Source organism: Patagioenas fasciata, chromosome Z, assembly GCF_037038585.1.
Source record: "Patagioenas fasciata isolate bPatFas1 chromosome Z, bPatFas1.hap1, whole genome shotgun sequence".
NCBI classification, from domain to species: domain Eukaryota; kingdom Metazoa; phylum Chordata; class Aves; order Columbiformes; family Columbidae; genus Patagioenas; species Patagioenas fasciata.
The window spans coordinates 1,478,890-1,501,069 of NC_092560.1; the positions used below are offsets into that span (position 1 = coordinate 1,478,890).

The following is a 22,180-nucleotide window of genomic DNA, read 5'->3' on the forward strand; positions in this document are numbered from 1 at the left end:
TGGCCATGTGTCCCCGAGCTGCCAAAAAAGATGTTCCAGCTCCTGAGTGTGGATCTCGGAGGGTGTCAGGTTAGCCTGGGGCTGGCTGGTTGCTTCACCATGGCGGTGCCCCTGCCCCACCAGCTCTCACCCATGTCTGAGGACGCGGGTCGGTGTCTTCTGCCAAAACAGAAGCCAAAGGAAAAAATAAAAAGAGCTGTGAAGCACAAGGGTTAATGCTGCGTAGTCTGTGGGTGCAAAGAGGGCTCTGTTAAAAATGAAATTAAATTGGGTGGAGGTAGATAAAAAGAAATCTGAAATAATTGTTCTGTGGAATATGGCCTTTCCACACAGGCAGAAATCTTTCTCTTCGCTTCTGTCTGAAGAGAGAGTCAAATAGAGAATCTCATCTCTTAATTAGAAAGAAAAATACTCATCAAACACATCTCATCACTGGAAAGCTAATGATCCACAGCTGCTAGTCTGAAAGGGCAGGCTTTTTTTCTGAACAGTAGGAAGTGTTAATCATTTTGGATGAGATTTCTTTTTAAAATATACTGTAGTTTGCAAAAGAATAGGATATTCAATATTCTAACTTAAATTATTTTTTGAAGTGTTGTACACCAGGGATAGTGCCATGTGTCTCCCTGAATGATCATTTAATGCCTCTGTCTCTTACTAAGAGTATCAACTGATGTGATGTTGTAAATGGCCAGTTCATGCCTGTGACTCTGAAAATCTTGATCTCATGGGGGAGAAGAAAAAAAGTCCTCCCTTATAGTCTTCTGTGTGGGAAATGGCAGCTATATTAAACTGTAACCTTTGAGACTCCCACTCCTCCCTTAAAATAGTTGGCTTGTTTCAGTAGTGATGAGGATCCTTTTTTTAGACACGAGTTAGAGCCATTATTTCTTTGGAGGAGATCATAGCAGACACAGTCCAAGTTCCACTGGATGCTTTATAGGCATGGGCAGGTCCCGGAACTGCCCATTTAAGATTGTTCCTTAGCTTTTCCGGATTTCTTTTTTCCTATAGTTATTTAATGGATGGATATGTAGGCTTTCTTCACCTTCACGCACGAAATAAAGTTTTTTATGTATGACTTCCCTTCTTCCCTCTCCCTCAGCTGTCAGACCCATCATGCCTAAGAACTGAGCCCCGAGATTTTGTTGCTGTTCTGCACCAGCTTTTGGGGTTGGTCGTGTTTGCTTAAAATTTTTGTATAATGCTGGAAATCTGCTTGTTTTGGGAGTACGTTTCTCTTCTGGGGAGAACAGTGAGGCCATTTTGCTTATGGTGCCATCCCTTTGCTGATCTTGCACAGCAAAAATCTCATCTGTTTTGCAAATATAGAGTCTCTGTTTGCCTTGTCCCAGGCTGAGACGGGTGCCTGGAAGGAGGAACTGGTTAGAATTCAGCCAAACAAGGTGGAAATGAAGCTGGTAGGTCAGTGAAATCACCTACAGGAGGTAGTCAGTGCAACATGCACATTTTCAAAACCTATGTCCATACAATCATGAAGAAGCAATATCTTAATATAACATTTTAGTGGCATAGAGAGTACAGTACTGTAAGGAATTAATACTCTAAAGGATCATGTGGTGCTTAGAATCTTCAAGTGAGGAGTGTTTGGATGAGAAAATTACAGTCTGGAGTGCAAAGTCCACGATGACCATGGTCCTCAGTCTCTGGTCAGGTCTGTACCTCCTGAGGCTCCCTAGGTTTTTGGCTTCTTTTTCTCTGGAGCTGGGGATTATTTGCATATTACTTGATTTTCTTTCTGTCTTTCTAGCAAAAGTTCACATAAGACTATAAGAAAGATGGTGTGCATTGCCACTTCTCAGCAATTCACCTCTAGCATTTGCTTTTTGGATACTTGAGTGCTGTTTGGCGACCTCCAACCCTTCTTCATCGTTTATCCACTGACTGAGGGTACCTCTGGAGCTAAAGGATGCAAGGGTTTTTTGTTTTCAAGATGTGAATTCCACTGTAAGCTGGCTACATCAAATTTACTGCATCAAATCCCCTTAGATCTTACTCTCAGAAGGGCGATTAACAATCTTACAGAAGGGCTTTCAAACTTGTTGTTCACTACCATTTATAACAGATTTCCTTTTAAATTAAGCAACCTAAAAATAAGACAGTTTTCTTTCAAATAAACTATTAACTGTTAGAAGTGGCAATATTCTCTTACACGTGTCACACACACTGCTTTTTCAGCTCTTTCAGTATTTATCACGTTTGTCTTGCACTCTCACAGGACTTCAACATACATAGCATTCAGTGAAAGCAAGCAGGTGGCTAAGTTAGCTCATCTTGAGATGGGACATCCTAAAATACAGATACTTTTTCTTTTTTTTTTGTATTTAATAAGAGCATTTTGTTTAATCACTAAACAAAAATCCATCAGAAGACTATTAAAATCCCTGTTTTCTTCTTACTTGGCTTTGTATACATCTTGGTAACTGATTGGGGAAAACAAGCCTTTTTTTAGTTTACTTAGGTATTGGTATTGATTTAGGTTTGCTAGTTCTGTATTGCAACACCTTCACTTATTTTAGTAGGTAGTAAAAACACCAATATTGAAAAGTTTAACTATTTGGATTAAAAAGGCATAGCAAGATTTCTAGGTGTATACCCAGCCACGGTACATGGCGTGGTTTGCTATAGCACTTTCAGTTTTGTTTTTTGCCATATTAGAAGAAAACAAACCCAAGTTTCGGCTAAAGGTGGCTAAAATGAGGTGGGGTTTGTTCATAAGGAAAATTAGACGTAAAAATGGTTTTAGTTTGACCCCATCTAATCCAAACAGTTCTTTCCTACAAACCAGTAATTTTGTAGCAGCGACAGCATTCCTTTAAATCCTGTTTTCTACAAATCTGTGCTCAGTACTGTTTTACCATGCTTTCATTAAAATAGTTGTACATTTTTAGCTTTTGGTGTGATTTTTAGGTAGTTTTCTGTACGAAATATTTTTTTTTTTTCAGATTTAGTTGTTATGTTTACTTCTGCTTGTTTGTGTGACATTACTACAAACTGACCAAGTTATTTCTTCTAAACAGCAAATTGATTTCTATCTGTGGAAATAACTAACCTTTTCTTTCTTGCTTTGTGATCTTAATTTTGTGCCATTTTGCATAATTTTGTGCACATAAGCATTATTTTATGAGAGAACAAATAATATTCCTCTTAGACTACACTATTTTCCTTTTGCGAGAATTAAGGTACAAGGCAATGGGAAGTGTAGCAGTTGTTTCGTGCAGGTAAGTGGTTAAACCACTTTCCTGCCCAAGGAAAAGCGGGTTTCTTTAGAATAATTTTAATTTGTTGGTCTTAACTGTGCGCAAGAGCTTAATGTAATGCTGATTTGATTCACTTCTTTTCCCTGTTCTGTCTTCTAGCTTTTTCTTTTTGTGGTCTGGAACTTTGAGCTCTACATGATACCACTGGCTTTGTTGTTGCTGCTGGCATGGAACTACTTCTTGATCGTATCAGGGAAAGATAACAGGCAACATGATACAGTAAGTCTTCTCTTCTTCAAGCGCATACGTGTCCTTTTGTTTTTTTAACTAGATAAAATTTTGCAACTGAGTTTTAATACATTTTTTTAATATGACATCTTTTTGAAAATAGTTCACAATGCTCAATGGACAATTTTCCCACCTGCAATTTAATGTTTCTCCACCTGTCCAATAAATGTGTCTGTTTTTGTTGAAAATGTCGTGTAAAAATGCAGTAGAACGTGCTAGCCTCAGAATCTGGTTTGTGTGGGAGCAGAGATGAGAGGTTTATTGGTCAGGAGAAGGAAAATTCTTTGAAAATGGTTTTGTGTGGCTAAGTCCTTATGTTGCATTTATATTTCACATATTGAAGTTGAAGGTTAAAATTGTTCCAGTTTGTTAACAGTTTCAGAATTTATCACAGTTTATTGGATTTCACAGTTTATCATTAACATTGAGCTTAATATAAGCCTTTTCTTATTTTGTTCTCCTCATCTAGTGCCATCATTTAATTAAATGAACGTAGTTGGGAATATAAAGTAGCAAACATTTACTAATAACTGACATTTATTAATAATAAAAGCAGATTTTCAGAAGTACATATGAAAAGTTCAAGTTGTATTCTGTCCTGTGCAGATTTTCTAGTATCGAGGCAGCTTAAGGATTTTGCATGCATTTTAGTGCTGATCTGCATGAATTTGATGTGTGTATCAGTTTTCATACCCCAAAAGCAGTGAGCTGTCTAGGACATTATGATCTGGTTGGATAAATGGATGGATGGAAAAAAAAAACCAACAGGTTAGATACTTGATCTTGAAGAGTAGTGGTTAATGGGGGTTGCTAACAAGTGGAGTACTAACAAGTGGAGCACTAACAAGTGGAGTACCACAGTGCACAAGGACCTGTCCCATTTAATATCTCTGCCAGTGACCTATAGATGATAGAGTGCACTCCTGTCAAGTGTTCTGGTTATGACAAGGATCAGTTGATAACCTGGATCTGCCAATTAATGAGACCTTGTTAGGCTGGAGGAACGAGCCAATGGGAACCTCATGAAATTCAAGAAGGAAAACTGTGAATTCTAACTCTTGGGAAGGAGTAGTCTGTTTCAGTGATACAGGCTGGGGATGGATTGCTCTGATGAATTGGTCCTGGACATCTTGGAAACCTGCAAGACAAACCTCATCCAGCAGTACGTCCCAGAAGGGATGGGTCGACCTGTGGGCTGCTCCATCAGGAGCGCAGCCAGCGCAGTTATCCTCTCTGCTCAGCCCTTGTTATGCTGCTTCTAGAATAGGGTTTGGCACCCCAGGTCACAAAAGGCATTGATTAAATTGAGCGAGTTCAGTGGCGGGCCACCATGATGGTGAGGGAACTCGAAGACTTGGCCTGTAAGGAGAAGATGACCCTGGAGAAGAGAAGGCTTCAGGTGACCTGAACAGCAGCCCTCCACTACCTTCAAGGAGGTAGTGGAGGTGGGGTGTTCAAAGTGGTGTGTGGTGTAAGAGACAACAGGCATAACTTGAAGCAACAGAGGTTCGGACTGGGGAACCTTTCTGCCATGAGGATTGTCATACAGTGGAAGAGGTTGCCCAGGGAAGTTGTGCAGTTGCTGTTGGAGGTTTTCAGGACCTGATCTGACCTCACGGCTGACCCTGCTTTGGGCAGAAGGCTGGAGGTCCCTTCCAGCCTGAACTATCCCATGACCTAGTGTCTAGCATCTGCAATTATTAGAAACAGTCCTGGTCCTGGCATTGGTATTACCTGTCTACATCACTAAGAGTGTTACTCTTCCAGGGGTCATCTAAAATTAAGAATGGGAATGATAGAGGTATTCCCTAATCCCAAAGGTTGTTACATTTATGGAAAAAGCCTAAAATCAAGATTTAAAAGATGCATTGCTTAATCACAGCCCTTAGTCTCCTGCTGCCTGAAATGCTTAAAGCTTCTCAACCTGAAGATTTTATGAGCAACTGAAATCCCTTGTGAAAGGAGAGATTTCACTTGTGAGCCGCAATACACTTCATTTCTCTCTGAAATACCACCTGCCTGTGAAGATTAATTGGGTCATGTAACTTTTCTAACAAAATAATGAACCTACTGATGAGTTCTCTGTTGAGGACACCAAATGTTGCTCTAAAAATGTTCCTGTTGCTGAGATTGCTTCAGACCAAGCTATACAGTTTATACCAACCAGTCACGTTCTTCCCAAATATTTGATATCCGTGCCATTAGTTACTAATTTTTTTATTTAGTTTTTATCACAAGTAAGTTGGGATCATATTTTTAATGAATCAAGCTTAATTATCATCATGGTACCTGTCTTCTGTGAAGTGATCTGCAGATTTTTTTTTTATTTCTTTCTAATTAACTCACAAATCTTCAGTAATATCACAAATCCTTAGATCGGGTCATTACCACAATGTCATTAGATTTAGAGTAATTTAAATATTTCTGTTTTCCTAGGCAGAGTGTAAATATTAACTAAATTAATTAAGCAGTGTTTCCTAGTGGTTTGAGAACGCTTTAGGATTTACATGATCTGGCTTCCGTTCCCAGGTCTCCAGACATTCCTGGTGTGCCTCAGTAAAATCATTCACTACTTACCTTAGGAATATCATTGATCTTTAGAAGTTACTTTGAAATCCTCAAGCTAACGATAAGACAAAAAGATAAATATATTTGTTAACCTTTCTTACTCAACACTAGACGTTAATAATTGCCTGTAGTTTTTGCTTGTGTAGCGTCTATGGAAAATACACACATTTGAGACCTTCAAAAGTAGCTCTGAAGAGTTTGGTTTGGTTTTTATTTCTCAACAATAAAAGAGTTATCAGTTGTCTCAATAATTCAGGCATTAGAGACTTCGCTCTTCTGCAGGTCAATGGGACGATGATCACTAAGGTTCTGCCTGGATATGGTAGGTGGACCAACCTTAACTCATCCTTATTTTATTATCTCGATAGACAAGGTATCACTTGCTCTGTCCTCTTGGGCGCCAGTTTCCTTGAAGTAGTTTGGAATTTACTTATTTTCTCATATTATAATTCGCCTGCCAAATGGTCTGGGCTGTTCTGTCACAATGGGAGCCTGCGCTGCCCATTTCAGTGTCAGTATGATTATTTTGCCATTTACTCTGACTCATAGTGTTAAATGTGCAAGTCCTTTCATGAATTAAAAGTGCAATGAGGTTGGGGCAAGGGGAAGACCTGAGCGTATCTACTAATAGAAAATAAGTCTGATGGAGTGGTGAAGCAATATATTTGGTGTTGTTGTTTTCATGGATTCAGCTGGATTCTCTTTGTAGGGTTGATCATCTTTGGGGTTTTAGTCAAAGACTGCAACAAACTTGAAAAAGAAGCCTTGAATTCCCTACCTTTTGTACATTCAGATCAAGATTAGTTGTGTTTCTAAAAGGCATGCTTTCATTAAATACAAACCCTTGCATTAAATGTCAGTGTAAGCAAAGGTAGACAGACATGGGTTTAGTGGATGGTTCTCTAAACCTGTGAGAAATCAGAACTGATCCAGAACGAATGAATTTCTGGCACTGAGTCACGGGACAGGGGTAAAAAAATCACAGAATAAATACTTCCTTCCAAAATTAAGCAAGGAAAAAACTGATTAAACTGGCATTCTGAAAGCTTTGTTCTGGAAGCGTTTTTTCCCGAAACTTACCTGGCTGCTTTTTCTCCAAGGATCCCTGAACCCCGCCGTGATTGCACTTCTAAATACCTGACCCCACCAGGTAATTGATTTTTAGCACAACTGCCATTGTCATCTCAAACCATCACCACCTAAACACAAAAGACTGAGTGGATCTTACTTCTTTTTCTTTTAATTTTATTTTTTATTTTCCCCAGCATCTTTTTCACATCCCTGAGGGAGAGCAGAGGTACCAGCTACTGCCACTCTTCTGTCCCTGCTGCTCCTCGTCACCCACGCTGGATCTATGCGTTGGGGAGTAGCATGGATGTGCTGCCCCTATACATTGCCAGCGTATGGCAGGTATAGGGTGGCGGAGCATGGCATGGTGACAGACCACCCAGGATACTTGCGGAGAACAAGGGTAGAGGCAGAGCAAAGGACTGGCTTATTTCATAGCTGCCTTGACTCTCCGGGAACCCTAAATCACATCTTTCAATAGATGGACGAACAGAAAAGTTCAACCTGCACAGCTGTAATTGAAAGACTTCTAGGTATATCGAAACTAACAAAAAGTGTGCTGGGGTTTAAAGCTTCTTTTCAGTCTTTTTAAGAAACTACTTAATATTTTGATGTTTTCAAATGCGTTGTACAAAAAAAACCCTCACCTTTATAGCTTGGAGAAAACAGCAGCACTGCTATCTGAGGTCTTCTTTCACTTGTATTTCTAAGTAAAAGTCACAGTTATTAGAACTGCATGAAGTTAGTGGAAAAAATATCTTTCTTTTTTTTTTTTCCCCTGCTTTTCTACTTCAGGCTGTGTTCTGACTGCCTGCTGGAGCTGCCTAACTTAAGGAATGGTCAGATAATCCCTCAAAGTGATTAAAAATGTTCCCACTCTCCAGCTGCTCTTGCCCCCTTTCCTGAGATGAAACAGTTGATTGTGCGGTTGGAACGTGTCATATTGCGAATGAAACCTGGTTTGCATAGTTATCTATATTTTCTCTCCCCTGTATATTTAATCCTGACTGCCACAATCAGGACAAACCCTGACAGACTCTCAGCTGTTGGGCCACAATGCTGAACTGCTGTAAGAGGCACACTGGATCTCCTGCGGTGACACTTGCAAGGTCTTGTTCTTCCTTGACTGCATGGGTAGCAGACAGGGAGCCCAGGGGGTCTTCTTCTTCAGACTGCATTGAGTAGGAAGGACTGGAAGAGGAGGGGACAGACCTGGCAGGTCAGCAACCGGTTGTGCAGTTGTTATTGACAACAGTGACTTGCTTTTTACAACTATAGGATCCTCCTTGAGGACTGAGAACCTCAACGGAGAGACAAGATCTGTGGGGAAAAATCTTTCCCAGAAGGCTGGCCAACATGCTGAGGACAGCATTAAACTAGAGGGAGGTGGGACAACCCGTGATCAAGTGAAGAAGTGGTGATCTTAGTTGGCAAACCAAGGGTGCAGGGTGGACAGGGGAGACCTGAAAACCAATAAAGCAGGGCAGAGGGGGCCCATCCCAGGTGTAGGAACACAAATAAGGAGATGCTGCTCTGAAAGAGGTTCTCACACCCTTCCTGAGAACCCAGCATGCCAGGGGGTCTCTCCCTGTGGTGTCTGTGCATTAGTGTGCACAGCAGAGGAACCAGAAGGAGTTAGGAGGTCCACATGCAGGTACATGCATGCATGACCATGGAGATGTGGTGGGGTTGCTTTCACGACCATCATGCAATGGATCTGTACTGGACAGGCCAGGAAGGTGAGGAGGGGCAGCTGCACTTCAGCCCAGCGAAGGGAAGGTGGTGAAGCAATGAGATCACCTGACATGCAAGGAGAGGATGAGCAAGCTGGGATTGCTCTCCATGGAGAAGATGAGGCTCAGCAGGTATTTTGACAACGTGTGTAAATACTCAAGGCAGCAGAAGAAGAAGATGGGCACTTCTCTGGTGCCCTGTGACAAGACAGTATCAAGGGGCACAAACCCAAATAAGCAAAATTTCACCTGAACACAAGAAAGCACTTTTGCATTGACTGTGGTCACACTCAGGACCAGGCCATTCAGAGAGGTTGTGGAGTCTCCATCCATGGTGATATTCAAGACCTCACTGGACATGATATTGGTCGACATGCTGAGAGGTGACCTAGCTTGGGTAGGAGGATTGGACATGACGATCTCTGCTTAAGCAGGGGGATTTATCTCAAGTTGTTCCAGCCACCTTCTGTCACTCTGTGATTCTCTGACTGAAGTTATTAATTCTTCCCTCTTTTAGGTCTCTTATTTGTAAGCGATATTTCCAAGGAATTTAAAATTAATAGAAGAATAATGTACATGACTGGAGCTACCTATGAATGTTCTTCTGCCTTATGTACCCCTTTGGAGAAGAGGTTCAATCACTTCTGTTTCGCATCCTGCATTTATAGTTAATACTTAGAGCCTTTAAGGAAATATTAGATAGCTAATTTCCTCTTGAAGTTTCAAGTTGCACATGTCATTGCATAGAAAATCATGGTGAGCAGCTGGGAGTTAATGTGCCATACACAAATTCTTATGAATCTGTATAATAGAGTATATACACATATTATTAATCTTGTAAGACTGATATAAAACAGGACAATACATCTTTTAATCTCACTGGAGATTTTTTTGCAAAATAGGCTTTGATGACTCATGTTTCTAGAGTGTGTGTTTCTATTAAAATTTAGAGCTGGACACGTTTAGGATTAAATTTTGAGAACAGAAGAAAAATAACTTTTGTTAAAGACAACATTTCATTTTGAGATTTTAACCAGTTTCTGTGAGTACTTTTTATGTAGTCCTGCCATACCATATGTATACTTAGATTTTTTTATTTCTTTTTATGTGTCTTCTGGAAAACACCACATTAAGAAAATGTGGGGGGAGAGAATGGAAAGAAGGATGGTTATGAATATATCCATCTCATTGGATCCCTTCTTTCCTCAATAAAGGGTGGTAAGGTTGTTTTCTGAGGGCAAGACAACAGTGTCTGTCAGAGATATTTGAATTTGTTGCTGCTCCTGTTTGGGGGGGATGGCACCACTTTGCTTTACATTTAATACAGAAACCAGCCCCTCCAGGAAAGTGCCTGACTTTGACCACCTGCTCTCCTGCAAACTGAAAACTGATTTACCAAGCAAATAAACAAGGTAGTGACTTGATTTTTCTGTGTTTTTTTTTCACATTACGGTGTTAAAGCGTGGAAGCATGAGTCCACAAAGTTCTTAGATTGAAAGGGTTTCACCTGCAGGTGAACACAGGACGAGCACCAAGTGCTTCAGATCCATTGCCTGTGCAGTACTGAGGTTTTTTGTGCTTGGTAACCAGAAGTCACCAGTGATTTCTATCTAGGATTGAATTCTTGCAACAAAAATATGTGGGGGAAAAATAAATCAGTGTCTGTGCATTCTAGCTAGAGTGCCTGGAATATGTCATTTGCACAAGATGATACTACAGGTCGTTGTCAGGTTGGCAATTACCTCTTGACGTCATTTTGACTGCACTTTCCTGGGAAGTTTTGCCTCCTGTGTGGTGGCAACAGCAGCAGCCACAAAATCCCCAAAGCACAGAGCTGGTGGGAGAATACAGAGTTAGGCATAAAAATAAACGTGTGTCAAACTCATCTGATTTACGGTGCCTCAAAAAATGAGGAGAATACAGATTGTTTTTTATAGAATTACTTCAGGTGTTGCGCGGAAAAGGTTTTACTTTATGTTTGCTAAACGTTAATTAGACTTACGTGTCTGCACCTCAAAATAAAAGTGATTGTTCTTCTGTTCCTGCTCGAGCAAAACTACAGCACGACAGCAAAGTTCTCGAGCTTTTCTTAAAATGTGTCCCATTAATTGAAATAATGAACTTGCTGTCTGCTGTCAAGAATAAGAAGAGTTACCAGGGCTTTGCAAGCAGGTCATGGTCTCCTGTGCATTTGGTGTGGGTGCTGTCAGAGCACAAACACCACCCACAACACGTGCTGGAATATTGTGTTCTGCTGAGAACCATCACTGCCTTCCAGCAGCTGTTTATTCTTTCTATACTATCCATATAGTCAGGAAGGAAAAATAGACTATAGTGCCCTACTACAAGACAGGGTGGGATTTTTTTTTTTTAAATAAATCAGAAAAGAAACATGAAAATGTCAGCTTAATCAAGCATTTAAATTTTATTAATCAAGTCTAATTTTTATGAGTGCAAATAATCGCTGAAGCTGGACAAATTTGCTCTAGATTGCATCAGAAACATAATTTTAATATTTAATGGCCTGCTGAATTTAAATGGAGAATTATCTTTATGAAACATGCTCTTCATAATTTGCCATTAAATGAGAAATGAACAAATCAACATAAATCTTACATAAAGGTTATTTAACTAAATGTTGGTACTATAAATATTTTAAATGCATTATGCACTAATTTAACAGTCGCACACTACGCTATATAAAGATATAGGTTGGGCAGAAAGCATTTCTCTCCTGCAGCATAATCGAATGTAATAGTGCAAGTGGTGGCCTGGGTTATGGCTGAAAGAGACTCTCCGTGCTGCAGATATAAACCCTGTGTCAGAGGTTTACATACAGAATCAGAGTTCTCATCCCAGCAGCACTTAAAAAACCAAATGCACCAAAGAACTCAAATATTTGGTCCGGTTTTGGTCACCTGAAGACAAAACACCAAAATCCCACCCTAGATACCTACAGCATTAAAAATATTGTGTGAGGTTTTTATCTACAATAAACCAATTGATTTTTAAATTTCAATTTTGACACATTTTTTCAGGTGTAACCTTCCAATATTGTAGGCACCTAAAATAAAATTGAATTTCACTGCACATAGAAGCATTTTTTTCTATGAGGCCGTATTAATGTTTTGTTGTTATTTTTTTCATTTGCATTTGCATCAAGATTAACATGGCAATAAGATTCACTTGAGAGGTTGTACTGGTTATTATAAATAATCAAGATATACAACTAACGTCAGCTTAGTTTCTAGTAAAAATTCCCGAAGTCGTGTGAGATTTGTATTAGTCTTTGGTTTGTTTTTCTTTTGCTTTAGCACATTTTAATTCAGCCTAGACTTTCAGAACTTTGGGATTGTACTGTAGTTTTAATGTATTTACCAAAATGTATCAACACCCAGAAAAAAAAATAACTGAAATTACAATAATATGTAGATTATATACATTGTCACATTAAATACCTGACACGGCTTTTTTCTACCAAAAATCTTGTGAGCTCCAAATTTGAATGTAATAGACTGTGTCACACCTACAAGCTTAAAATTATTTGGATAAATGTCGTTTTATGAGAGAAGCGTATCTGGTTCTACTATAAGCTCAGAACTACTTGAAGAGAAGCAATAATAACAGTGAAAACTGATACTGAGCCATTGTGTTGTTAATAAGATAGTTTGTCATGAGGTTTTGTCCAGGAATTCCAGCTCACAAAATTTTGTGAGGGTGTTACTTTTAATATTTCTGCACAGTAAACTTGCCATTGATATTTAGTCGAGCAAAGAATGTGTTGTTTTGTTTTGTTTTGTTTTTTCATTCTGCTGAACTAAAAATGAAGCATTCTGAGATAAGAAAAATCTGACATTTCAAGTGCACAGTACATGTTGAAGCCTTTAGATGGAGACATACTTCAAATAAACACCTAATATTCAGTTCATAGTGCATTGTGTAAATACAAGAGCTAAAATAAATGAGAAGCAAATATCAAAAGAAAGATACAGAAAAGGGCCTACTATTTGTGCCATTTTTATGTTAAAAATGACTTAGTTTTAACTATGTTGGCAGCTGAACATTGAGGGCACATAAAGCTGACAAGAGGAAAAAGGTTACATGTTCTTGTGTAATAAACTGTATTTACAGCCCATGCATGTTGCCAAGAAATATATTATACTGCAAATACGAATTCCGTTGTTGACATTACAGAACTACATGTAATCAGAAGCATGCATCAAAAGGCATCTGATAGCCATATTAAAGTCTCATTTCCTTTTAAGAATCAGACTAAATTATAACATGGGTAGTTCCCAGAATAAGCTAACAGAATGCGTTCTGTTAGAAGAAATAATTGTATTTCAATGTCTGTAAAAATCAGGAAGTGTTTTAGCAGTAAAGTACTAATGCTTTTTTTTTTAGTCTGCTGTCTTCCGTACTGCAATATATTCAACCTTACTGGCAAGCTTATCACACTAATTATTATTACATCTAGTGGTTCAGTTATCTTGATCATTATTGCAGATGAAATACCCCTAGGTCAAAACATTAGTAGTATAAATCAGGATCAGTTGCATTCCGGATATTGTACACTGTTAAATCAGAACCTGTTCATTTGATTTTTATTTTCCTTATAAATGTGATGTAGAAAAAATAAAAAGGTGGACATTTTAATTAAGCTGTACCTCCTGTAAAGTTTCTCCTCCACAATTCCACGGAAGAAGCAGATGTCACGTTGTGAAAATGAGCACAAAATCGGTGGTGTTGCGGTTTACTGACGATGGACGCCTTTGCTTCATCTTGAGCTACCTGGAAATGACCCGATAGAGCCCAAGTGGTGTTACACATCCTTCTTAATCCATACACACTGCACGACATTATATTACATTTACACATAAATGCTGAATTGAGCGACACACAAACATACAGGACAGTTCATGTCCGGCAGTATGAATTAACATGATGATAACATGATTCTGACCACATTTCATTGCATGTCTGAAATGCATTTGATTTTGAAACAAATCTCATTCTCTCTTTTGCTTTGTCTTATGAACCTTAATACCCATATGTGAAAATACAAATGGCTACCAATACTTTGACACCATAACATGATATAGCATAAAAAGTGTTTTGTTTTTGCTTTGAAAACCCCAATACTTGAAGGATTACATCAAGTTATAAGTTATAAACAAACCTTGAGAAGTGCTAATGGGAGTTGGAGGGTGTTGCTTCACATTAAAGAAGAGTATTAACAGTCCTCAGGATTATCTGCAGAGTTAGTGCCTCTCCTTTTACTTTTGTCTTATTTTGTATGTTAGCTCAGGGCAGATAATCTGGTATTATTAACATGCAAAGTATCTTCTGTGCAGGTTTTTCTGTGAGATCAGACAAAGAAATTAAAACAGAAGACAATTTGTGGAGTGACTTGCAGTTTGCATATATTGTATGGGAAACTGCAGGTTGATGCCAAGAGTGAGGGACCTTTCATTAATAGTGGTGTTAAGCTTCAGTGTGCCATTTTTCCATGAAATCTTTAAATCCAGGAGGTGTTTTAAAGTTCTCCGCAATCACGAGGTTTGCATTCAACATTCTTGTAACCAACTAGAATCCAACCACACGTCGCAGGTGTTGAGATTAATGTGAAAATAAATCATTTTCTCACAAATCCCATCATGTTTGTTGGCCAATGGATCATCTTGAGAATAAATGCAAGTTGTATTTAATTGCATTCTAGCCCAGAAACACTGGGGTGGGTTTTTTGGGGTTACAAACATGATGGTTGTGCTTCCTCCTGGTAACCCACTGTGCCCACTGCTGCTCCAATATCCTATGGATTATGAATTGTATATGTAGACTGAGTTCCTCGAAGAGGGTGGGAATGGATCAGGAGCAATAGCAGTAGGTAAGAATTACACGGCATGCTCCTTCTGATTAATTAGCTTTTAATAGGGCTATTTTGCACAGGAAGGATCTTACTTTGCAACATTTAAACATCATCTGCTTATTGTTTGTCCGTGAAGCGGCTGATGTGCTGTATTTGGGGCCGTCTACATCTGTTTTTTAAAATGTCATCTGTATTAGTATTACATTCAAGGGACAGTACCAAGAAACAGGTTCTTTCAAGACCTTCTACCAGTATGCAGCATATAAGTCTGTGACAAGTGACATTACAGAAGGTCATGTCACTTTTAACTGCTTGCATTAGATCTTTCTGATTTCCCCAGTGCCCTTCCTTTGTTTGATTAATACTACTTGATTTCAAGCAAGGTATCGGAAAGCATAATTTAGAGTGGGTATTCTAGGGGCAATCTGAGATTTTTGCCATAGAACTTTGAATAACGTAGCTCCAATGTTTCATTTTATCTTCATGTGCTTTTTCCTGTCCTCCCTCTCTCCCTCTGCCTCCTTCCCTGTCTCCTCCCTCCCCCAGGTACAATGCTTAACACAGAGATCCGAATAACTACCGTGTTCCTTCAAACCAAAGCAGCACATGTGCACTTTATTTGAATAGCAACGAGGCAGAATCAAAGGAGAAAAAATTCCATTGTGCGATTTTTTTTTCTACAGAATTCCTGTGACAATGTTAAACTGAAATCTGTTGCTCAGATCCACTGTACCTCTCTTGAACAGCCTTGCCTTGTTCTGCAGAAATATATTTTATTTCAATATACAGCTTTTGTAAGGCTTCAGTATAACGATTCTTAATATATCGTAAGATCATGAAGAATCTACTTTCCTTGTTTTAATTTCTGTTAAAGTTCTGAAAACACTTGTTTTGGTGGTTTGATAAATTGTATTATTGTGTCCATATTGTCTGAATCCCCTTTTCATTTTCTTTTTACTCTTCCTTTTGAATTTCAAGACAAGGGAAAGCATGGGCTCTCTTTCATACACTTTAAAGAATCATTTCTGCATCTTGGGCATGGCAGCACTTTTCCTACATTATATTTTGATACAATAATTGAATCTGTTTTCCTTTCCAGACAATTCAATACTCTGAAGCTCAGTGTAATTGATGATATGACTAACCTAGAACAAGAGCATAGACTGGTAGTGGCTTTTGAATTAAAAGTTGGAATGGAGGAGCTGGAAATCTAGGCTCAGTCCTGGGCTTCAAGCAATTTCAAAGGACTTTTTATGTCCCTTGAACGAGATAACATTTTGCCGTTCTATAGAAGCTTGTAAAATAGTTTGAGATCATTAGATGGGGAAGAAGAAGAAGAGAAAAAAAAAAGTGAATTTGAAGTATTATTATCTGGATAATTTAGAACGGGTATTGTCATGCAAGTGATTGCAGTGAGGTGCCATCATTTGCAACAATTTTAGAGGTTTCCAATTCAACTAATTGTCTCAATGCCAACTTTAGTGCTTCTGTGAGACAGGCATTCTGCTGTTCAGTCCTGTCAGGACAGGGAATTTCTGGATGTACATAAGAGATCTTCAAGTGTATTAATGTTGAAAAGTAAGAGACCTAGTGAGTTTAGTCAGCCTCAGGTGTAGGCAGCATCTGAGTCAACAGATTCAGGTTTATACCTTGGGCTTTAGTCACCTAATAATGTAATTACAGATTTTTTTTGCGTGTGGCAAAACTGATTTAAGAGAGTTTCCATCTCACTGCCACCCTTAACAGCTTGTTTTCATCCTCCCTTCTCAGTTCATGGTTTCCTCAGTAGAGCCGATGCCACATTGAGGGACTGAATCTGTCCAGATTAAAGGTTTTAGGCTGGGTTTTTTTTGAAGAATTGATCAGGCCAGTGATGTAGTTTCCAGCTCAGCTTCCCAAACACTTGGAGCAGCCCAGGGAAGGTCACGGTGAGCTACCAGGAGAGGAGAGGAACAAGGACACGATGCAGACGAATGAGAAACTGAAAATGCCTTTGCATCCACGGGGAGGTTCATGAAGGTGGGACCTCTCGGTCACCTCCAAGTGAGATGTGTAAAGTGATGTGTTGAGCCAAGCAGGAGCTGACAAGCACTTCAACAACATCCTCTCAACGTTTCCCTCCCTCGGTGCTGAGAAGTGTGATCATCCCAAATTCTCTGGGCACTGTCTCCAACCCTTTTTCTCTAAAAAGTGAAGCAGAGCTGGTCTAAATGGAGAAACAGAGGAGAAACTGGTGAGGGAGGCTTCTTCTTCACAGATGGTGGCTAGTGCACAGCCTTGGTTCCATCTTCAGCCCGGGGGATTCACAAATACATCCTCCTGCCTGGCATCACATCAGAAGATTTGGTCAGTCAGGCTCCTCCTGATAAAATTGTTCTTCAGGGCAGGAAAGAATTCAAGAGTAATTCTTCTTGAATTGCTCAGGACGTGCTTCTTCTTTGGGCTCCTGGACATGTTCACTCTTTACTGTTTCCTTGTGTTTCTGGTCTTTCTTTTGACTCCAGGCTCCAGGGCAGAGTAGACAGGATTGGAGGCTCTGTCCCGGCTCATTGATAGAGCTGTTTTGGGACTGGGTTCAAACAAGGATGAGCAACTGAGACTGGATATGTTTTGGACCATGCAGTTGACTTGTGTGTTGGCAGAGTGCTCTGTGCATGTTTCATCGATCTATGTCATGTTTACATTTTGCATGAGTCCATATAACATGATAAACTGGGATTTTATTGATGGTTCAGCTAGCTCAGAGGAAGATACATTATGTGCATGCTTCTCTTTTTTAAGTTCTTCTTTTTCCTGAATTTGGCTCTTCGATGGTGTTAAAGTCCCTTTAGGTTTGGACTTGATGTGAATATCCTTGGAGCTGTGTTTAGGGAGTCATTATGAAGATATAATTTTAATGTGTTGTCTTAAATGACAAATACATTGAAACATTTGTAGCTTCACCTGCATAACAAAGTAAACAAAGTTTTAGTTGGTGGAAAGTCTGTGAAATAGACGGAAGTATTAATGTGCATGGACAAGTTTTTCCTTCTCTTATCTCTTTTATGCGTATTTTACAATACATAGGATACAGGTTTTGCATCCGTAATATGACATGGGACTAGGTGGATCTCTGCTGACCTTCTTTATGGAAGTTCTCATACCCCAATAAGTACTTACATATAAACAGTGATATAAAGAGCCACATTATTTTCTGCTCATAGGGAGGTACAACTCTACTTCAGTTGCACCAGCAGCACGTTTTCCCCCTCGGTGAGGTTGAAGACTTGATGACAGTGTTATGAGAGAGGGATTTGTGAGTTTTAAGGCTGAATCTGCCACTGACCATATTCGGAAAGTTGTTTAATCTCTCTGCGGACTAGACTTAATAGTGGTTCACTTCATGTTGTGATAAATAATTATTAATATTTGTAGAATTAATTGAATGCATGTGTATATTTCATAGTGTTAGACTGAAGAGACTATTCAAACCAAGTAACAGGTAGATGCAGACATTTGGTAACTGCCATAAATGTGCAGAATGTTAGATGCACAGATTGTATAAAATCACTATTAAGGAACATGGTGCTAATGCTGATAGAACATATGGTATATATAATTGTTGTAGGTCACAAGGAGATAAGCTAGTATGAATTTATTTCCAGCTTGGTATTCTTCAAAAATCTCTTGGTGAATGCTGTAAACTCGATTAAAAATGTTGCACGTTTCTGTAGGTAACAGTAAATTTAAAGCAAGCATTTGTGTGTGCTGTATGGGGACCGGTGGAGCTGACAAAGGATTCCTTCAGTTAAAACAATCGTACATTGAATTTTGAACTACCTTTTAAATACTTAAATTGTCAAGCAGGCATTTTGTACAGGAATGGTTTTCAGTATATAATTCCCTAATGTAGGTCAATTAGAGCTATAACACTTTCCTAAATTTGAATCTGTAGATCAAGTGTTTTTTCCTAGTTGTACGTTTTCCTTCTGTGCATTTATTTCAAACGTTAATAAAGTTTTCATCTACAAAAGGTTTAGAATTGACAGAACAAAACTCTTCCTTTTTAAATCATGACAACTACTACTGTTTCTGTCTGCAGGTAGTGGAGGACATGCTAGAGGACGAGGAAGAAGAGGATGACAGAGATGACAAGGTAATTATCTTTCCTAGCACTTGGGTATCTGGGGATGGGAGAATTTAGACATGACACTGTTTTTACAGACAGTTAAAAAAGGAGGTGAAGTGTTTTAGTCCAGAAAATTGGACAGAGCTGTTTATCATCCTAACAATGCTACAGTGTGTTGCAGGGAAGGATAGAGGACTATAAATCCTGCCTTTTTTTCTCCTCTTGGTCCAGAGCTGGGTCAAATATTTTTTCTGCCAGGAACAAAAATAATTCAGCCTGTCTGGAACTTGATAGCTCTTGTGAAGATAACTGCAGTGACAACTGTTTTTGAAGGACAAAAATTTGTCCTGTCTTGAGTATTACAAATAGGGCTGCACTTTAGGGGGAAAAAAAATTGGTGTAAAAATAGCAACTCCATACTGGTTAAAGATGGGATGTTGACGTCTATAATTTTCAAAGAATGGCTGAAAATTTCCGCACTCCGTATGACATTTAAATAATCACAATTCTCACGGACGGCCGCTTGATTGGAAGCCGGCGTCGCGGCCGGGGCAGCTGTTGCGGATCGTTGGGCTGTTGGAGCGAGCGCGGTTCGGCGTGGAGGCTGCCGGTTGGGCTCAGGGCTGCAGCCGCACGGTAAATAACGGCTCATTTCCACGTCTTATCGAGCCGAGCGATGGGACTGCTCGGATTGTTTGTCCCTTGGGGAGAGGGAAAAAAACAGAGAAAGTAAATTGGAATGACCTTGCGCCACCGAAGCGATGGCCAGTGCTTCTGGAGTGATGAGTGCACTGAAAAAGCCTCGATGTTGCTGCTGTTTTCATACCAGGAGGGTGATATTTGTGGGGAAAAAAAAAAATAGGAAAAAAAAATAGATAATTTCACAAGTACTCTGAATTAAAATACAGATGATTTTGACCTTCACATGGGTTCCCCCGGTTCTCTTGTAGTAAAGCAATGATTTTCTTTTTTTCAAGAGGAGAAAAACAGTGTATCTTAATTTATGCCCTTGACCTTTGTTTCTAGTTGAGATGTACAGTTATATACCACTGTAAGAATTCATACGCTGACAGCAGCATTTGAAATGTCAGAAAATTCACCATGATTAGTTAATCCCTTGAATGATTATTTTTCTGTTAGCTAACACCTAGGATATGAGATGATAAAAAAGAGTATTTCCCTCATTCTATTCCTAGCTCAAACATTTTACAATTGACAGAAAGTTATTATGTGAAATTCTTCTATACATCACTTAAATCGTTAGCTACATCATTTCAGAATCGGCCAGCACTGTAGTAACAAAACCTTTTACAAAACACATATGTGATGGTTTGTAACACTAAATGATATGAGCATACACTTCTGGCAATAAAATATATGATTTATTGCAAAGGTCAGTCGTGTAGCTGTGGAGAGCTTGTATTTTAACTCAACATGCTGGCTTTGAATCATCATTTCTCTTCTGATAAACACTGATCTGCCATCCATTTGAAGCCATTTTCTCCCATTTCTTCCTGCTTTATTATTAGAGCTGGTGCAAAAAGTATCATCCTGGTAGTGTGCATGTTCCTGGATATTTTAATAACTGTGTTTAGTTTACAAAGAATAGTGCTTGACTGCTTGTAGTTTAAGCTAGCCTATGTAGTTAAGGCTTAGTGGTTTTTGGAAATTGCTAAACAAACTGCTTTAAAAGGGAAGATGAGGGTGGGGGTCAGCTCCCCCAGCCCCCCTTTTCTGGGGATTAACGGATGCCGGGCAAAACGTGCCCAATTAGAAATATCACTCTAGGTTTCAGTGTTGTGATCTAATATTCAGCTTTCTCAAACTGACACCAGAGTTCAAACATTTTTCTAGATCTAGTTACCAAGGTTGAATAAAAGTGAGTACTGACATTACCGTGTGCATTCAGGGAGCCCTTTTATTGAATATTTAAGAGCTGTCTTTCTATAGAGAAGGTGTTTAGTTTGATTTTTATGAATTCAAAGCTGTCTTCATTATTGCAAACATTTTGAGTTCTCGTGATTCAATATGCTGTTTGAATGGAAAATAAAATTACACTTCTTAAAATAAGCATGTATGGACTAGTGTATACATTCAGGACTCTTCATAGTGGGCATTGTTTTGCACTGGGCTAAACTGTAAAACATAAACGTGTGGTCAGGACTGAGTCGTTCATCACTAGAAACTCATAGGGTGCTTTTTCCTTTCTGGTGCACTAGAAATACTCTGTTAACTACGGTCGTTCCTCTTACATCCTTTTGTCAAACTGTAAGGGTGCGGTTGTGTATTATTCTAATTCATACGTGTGTTTTCTTGAAGCTGTGTGCAAAATGAAGTTTTCTGAGAAAACAAATGCACATTTTGTAACACCAGCTGGTAGTGGCCTGTGGCTTTTATTACTTCTCTGTTTTTTTTCATGTGGTATAATAGAAAAATCAGGTAAGTGGGTCTTCTTAGGCGATAAAAGTAAAAAGATTAATAAATGTGCCAAAGCCTCACTTTAATTGAAACTGAAGCATATGTGGCAAGTATGTAAAATATGTCCCAGATGTTTGAGCATGGCCAGTGTCTTTGCTTTCCCTGATTACCACAAGGCAGCTATTAGTCCTGTAACCTTTGGACTTAACGGTAAATGGGGTATTACATGGCACAGAACCGGAGCACCTGTTTCCCATTCAGTAAAGACCCCTGGAAGGCTTTACCTAAGCCTACCCATATGTTTTCACTTAGCAGATTGTTGAGCGATTATGAAAAGTGTCTTTCTTTAGAGCCAGCTTAGATTTTAGCCACTTGCTCGCAGTGAAAGGGCAACTCTTTGGCTACTTGATGAGGCCCGCGTGGGCGAGCGCTGATGTAGGTTATGGGATGTTGTTCGACATCCCGAAATCGCAGAGTTACAGAAGTAATAAACTGAGGGATGATGAATGCTCAAATGTGTGTAATTAGTTAAGGTAATGCACTTTATTAATAGTGGCATGTGATACAGAGAGGAGTTTGACAAGGTAGATTTGTACTTACAGCGTTACTTGCTCTCATTCTCATGTTCTGGATCTTTGTATCTTTTTTTCCCCACCTCTGCTGCAATTAAAGTAGACAGGACTGTCAATTTAAGGTCATAGATATTGTTTCTTTCTTTTTTAACAGAGAATGTTAACTTTCATCTTCAGTTGCAATATGACTAATGAACTAAAGTGGCAAATGCACTTCTTCTTGTATCGTTTATGAAGTGGTGCTTAGCAGTAGAGCACTTTTTTTCCATTTTTGTTTCTTTGTCATATTATGTATTTAGGAACTGCAAAAGATGCTGCAGTTTGTTTGGCTCAGG

The 22,180-nt window shown here is 39.1% G+C and overlaps 1 protein-coding gene across 5 annotated transcripts in view; it reads left to right on the plus strand.

The window, feature by feature from the left end:
* The window catches only part of MCTP1 (multiple C2 and transmembrane domain containing 1), a 280,175-nt gene that overhangs the window by 223,199 nt on the left and 34,796 nt on the right, over nucleotides 1–22,180 (plus strand). For all 5 annotated transcript variants that reach the window (XM_071802129.1, XM_065861272.2, XM_071802128.1 and 2 more), the window contains 2 exons: nucleotides 3,381–3,500; nucleotides 18,829–18,882. In XM_071802129.1, coding sequence (XP_071658230.1) covers nucleotides 3,381–3,500; nucleotides 18,829–18,882 — 174 coding nt within the window. The remainder of the gene's footprint in view (nucleotides 1–3,380; nucleotides 3,501–18,828; nucleotides 18,883–22,180) is intronic.